The sequence below is a fragment of the Hyperolius riggenbachi genome, chromosome 4, assembly GCF_040937935.1.
Source record: "Hyperolius riggenbachi isolate aHypRig1 chromosome 4, aHypRig1.pri, whole genome shotgun sequence".
Lineage (NCBI taxonomy): Eukaryota > Metazoa > Chordata > Amphibia > Anura > Hyperoliidae > Hyperolius > Hyperolius riggenbachi.
The window spans coordinates 186098299-186102088 of record NC_090649.1 but is presented as its reverse complement, the minus strand read 5'-3'; the positions used below and the strand labels follow the sequence as shown (position 1 = coordinate 186102088).

Sequence of the window (3790 nt, the reverse complement as noted above, 5' to 3'; positions counted from 1 at the left end):
ACTATATCTATGTAACGATAATACATCTCATAGAGTAACACCATGAACCGGCTTATTCAGTTATATATGGTGTGTGTGTGTATGTGTATATATATATATATATATATATATATATATATATATATATATATATATATATATATATATATATATATATATATATATATATATACACACACACACACACACACACACACATTTACGCGCACACTTGTGTGTATTTGGGAATAAGAGGGTAACACACACAAGGCAGGCCTCAGAGATAGGAACACTAGGATGGCTCAGTGAGGGGTCTAAACCCTCTCAGGAAATTCTACCGCCAATACAACCTCGCTTGTCAGATACTGCACATTTCCATTTAAATGATTTTAAGCCTATAATGCAGAAACGGAATAATTACACTGATTTTTCTGGCCTGCCAGACCCTCGGTTGCTGGAGATTCATTTAAATGTAGGTTATATGAATTAAAGGGCAAAGATCACAAATCCAATTTAACCCCTAAAGCTGCATGCAATAAAGAGAACAATTTTTACAGGTAACGGTTGCCTATTAAAGCGTATTATGTAAAAAATGGATACATGTATGGATGCTTGCTTCAGGAGTCTTTGGCAATAAACTGAGATTGGCCGCCTTTTAAATATTGATTACTTGTTATCTCTGTCCGCCTCCAAATGACACAACCATAACAAGTGACCAGACAGACGTGCTAGACTTGTGTCATCATCAATGGGTTCCCTTCTCTAGCGTGGAAGATTAGCAGGCAGGAAGGCCGGTACTGGTGCTGAGGCAAGAGGGCCAACATGCAGAAGCCACTGAAAGCGCATGCATGCATTAATAGCCACAGACAGATCAAAAGGAGCAGTTAAAAGCAACACTCTACCTCATAGCAGAAGCCCTCTTCTCGCACATGGGCCCAGGAAAGCCTTCTCTGTTTGTGTGCTTGTTATCAGCTGGAGATACTATCCAGTGTTTTTGGACCCCGCTGGCAATTTAGAGATAGGATTAAAACAGCTGTAATAGGCGCAATTTGTTTTCAATACAGAGAACTTTTTGTTCTGCTACGCTGAAAATACAAAGTAGGAGCCTGAGCTTGACGGATGCATTACACTGATCCACTTTATCACCAAATGTCAAAGCAACATTTACCTTGTATGGAGATAGACGTTCCATTAATGCTGGCTTCTTGTCATCCCCAAATGATCATTGTTAACACATTAAGATTACTCTGCTATTAAAATGTATTTGATTAGAAAACATTGAGCACGTGGTAGCTAGGCTGCAGCTATGGCTACCCCCCACCACAATAGGCACATAAGCAATAACCATTCATTTTCAGTATAGGCATATACTGGATAAATAACAATATTATTATACTAATTTAGCATCTACGGCAGAAGTAGCTGTTGTTTCTGCCAGCCATCGCTATCCAGAGATAGAAAAGAAATCAAACACTCAAGGTGATGTCATATTCCATATTTCAAAAATTTATTTATCTCAAACTGTGCAGAATGGAGTAAAAACTTAAATTGGAAATGTACCTGTTATAAGGGTGGTATTAGTTCATATATATATACATGGACCGTCGGCACGATTGTGCCGAGTCTTTAAAATACATCTACTGAAAAATGAAAGGAAAAAAAACTTATAATATCAGCACAATAAATTTACAGAAATATTACAAACCATAAGAAAATATCTCAAACACAGTAGTATCATTTTGTCTTTTTTTTTTATCTGAACAGGATGAAGACTTTGAAAACAGCCTAATATAAATTAACAACTTTCTGAGTCAATGACTGCTCTTAACAATAAGTAGAAAATAAAATAATAGTACACTATTTTTGTGTGCCCTTTTCTTTTTAAAAAAAAAGTAAAACCGAGGAATTGATTTTGCAGGTACTCGTCCCATTATTGTTTCCTCTTTTGTACAATGAATCTAAACGAATAAAATGTCCAAATAGTAAGAGCAGAGCAAAGTGTTCCCCTAGCGCAGCTTAATCCAAGCCGCATTGACCTATGACTGTAAAAAGATTGGCAAAGTCGCAGCTTATAAACAGTGGGCATTTGGGTAGCCGTGTTTATCTGATAAATACTGTACAAAAGCTCCTCGCAAATAAAACATTTTTTTTTCATCACTTTGAGACTAGCTCTAAATATTATTGGTAAATAATTCTGCAAACTTTCTGAAAAAAAAAGTTCCTACCTAGAACTTTTAGGTTTGTGTAATTTCCTCTTTTTTCTCTGGTACTTTACAAGTTCTTTGTTTGTTTGTTTTTGTTTACCTTTAACCCCCCTCCCCCATTTTCTCTGTACAAAAATAGTCCAAAAAAGTCCAAACTCTAATAATAAAGTTTCTTTTTGATAAGTGTTTCTCACATGTGAGATAGAGGAAGCGTGCCATTGATGGCTGTGCCTGGTACAGATGCACTCTGATAATGCTGGGACATGTGAAGTCTGCTTTGGGCAGATTGCTCTGGCACTTCTGCCCCAGGTAGATACATGCTGATCATGTCCCGCAGGTCACCTGCCTGACAAGGAGCCCGCGAGTGGGAAGAAGAAGTGACTACTGGCGGGCTGGAGCTGGATTCTGACTTAACCACGGAGCCCATAGAACCCAGAGTCATACCTGGGGCCCCTTGCTGGGAGTAGGACATGCTGTAGGTGGGGGAGCCGTTCATGTAGGTCTGGGAGCTGGTCATAGAGTTGTACTGAAGGGCGCTGACGTCGTAGCGGTGCATAGGCTGCATCTGAGCCGCGTTGTGGGCATTGAGCCCCGGGTGTTGCGGGTAGCCGAGCTGCTCTTGCATCATGCCATACCCCCCGTTTGCCCAGCCGTTCATGTGAGCGTAACTGTCCATCCTCTGATTAACCCCAGCTCCCAGGCTCGCCCCGACACCTACCCCAGAGCTGAGGGAGTTGCCTCCAGGGGCCAGCAAGCCCCCAGGCAGGGTGTATTTATCCTTCTTCATCAGGGTTTTGGTTTTCCTCCTCGGCCTGTATTTATAATCCGGATGCTCCTTCATGTGCAGAGCTCGCAGCCTCTTGGCCTCGTCGATGAAGGGTCTTTTCTCAGACTCAGACAGCAGCTTCCACTCGGCCCCCAGCCTCTTACTGATCTCCGAGTTGTGCATCTTGGGGTTCTCCTGGGCCATCTTCCTCCTCTGCCCCCTGGACCATACCATGAAGGCGTTCATGGGTCGCTTGACTCGGTCCGGGCTGTTCTTCTGGTTGTTGGCCGAAGAGTTGGAGTTCCCGTTGCCCCCAGAAGTCTGCTGGGGGGCGGGAGGTTTGAGGTCGGTTTCCATCATATTGTACATTCACGCAGCTTTGTGGGTAGCCTTTGTAGCCAAGAAAAAGTGTCTCTCTCTCCCCCAAATCACAGTCTGGGCGCACCTTCGCAAACTAGGAGGCTGCTCAGTGTCTCTCTGGTGCCTCTTGCTCTCAGATAGCCAGCAAAGTACTTTTCATCCCTGCGCGTTTGACAAGTCCTGCTACTTTTTTGAAACAAGTTAATAGACAACCATCCATGTGATGGGGGCTGTCAGGGAATAAATGGGTTTCTGGCGGCCAATCAGAACGCTGCTCCCTCTCCAGGCAGGGCAGCCCTCCAGCGAGTTTTGCATGAAGGTGGGCGTGGCCAGAAGGGGCCGGCAGACGGTGCACGCGGGGAGGGGGCAGACTCGCGGCAACCTATTGCAGTGGCCCTCCCCCTCCCATCTCACAGTAGCAACAGGTCACACACGCCTAAGCGAGGAAGTAGGGGGAGAACAGGTCTCTCCTAAACTGCAA

At 43.7% G+C, this 3790-nt stretch overlaps 1 protein-coding gene across 1 annotated transcript; it reads right to left on the bottom strand.

Annotated features, from left to right (window-relative positions):
* Positions 1–1464: 1464 nt before the first annotated feature.
* On the bottom strand, positions 1465–3539 carry SOX2 (SRY-box transcription factor 2). Its single transcript, XM_068279308.1, has one exon. It carries the CDS (start codon positions 3316–3318, stop codon positions 2374–2376), a length of 945 nt encoding a protein of 314 aa, XP_068135409.1. The 5' UTR covers positions 3319–3539; the 3' UTR covers positions 1465–2373.
* Positions 3540–3790: the final 251 nt, after the last annotated feature.

Excerpts from the sequence above, each read along its gene's own strand:
- SOX2 (XM_068279308.1), bottom strand. The coding sequence starts at position 3,318 with ATGTACAATATGATGGAAACCGACCTCAAACCTCCCGCCCCCCAGCAG.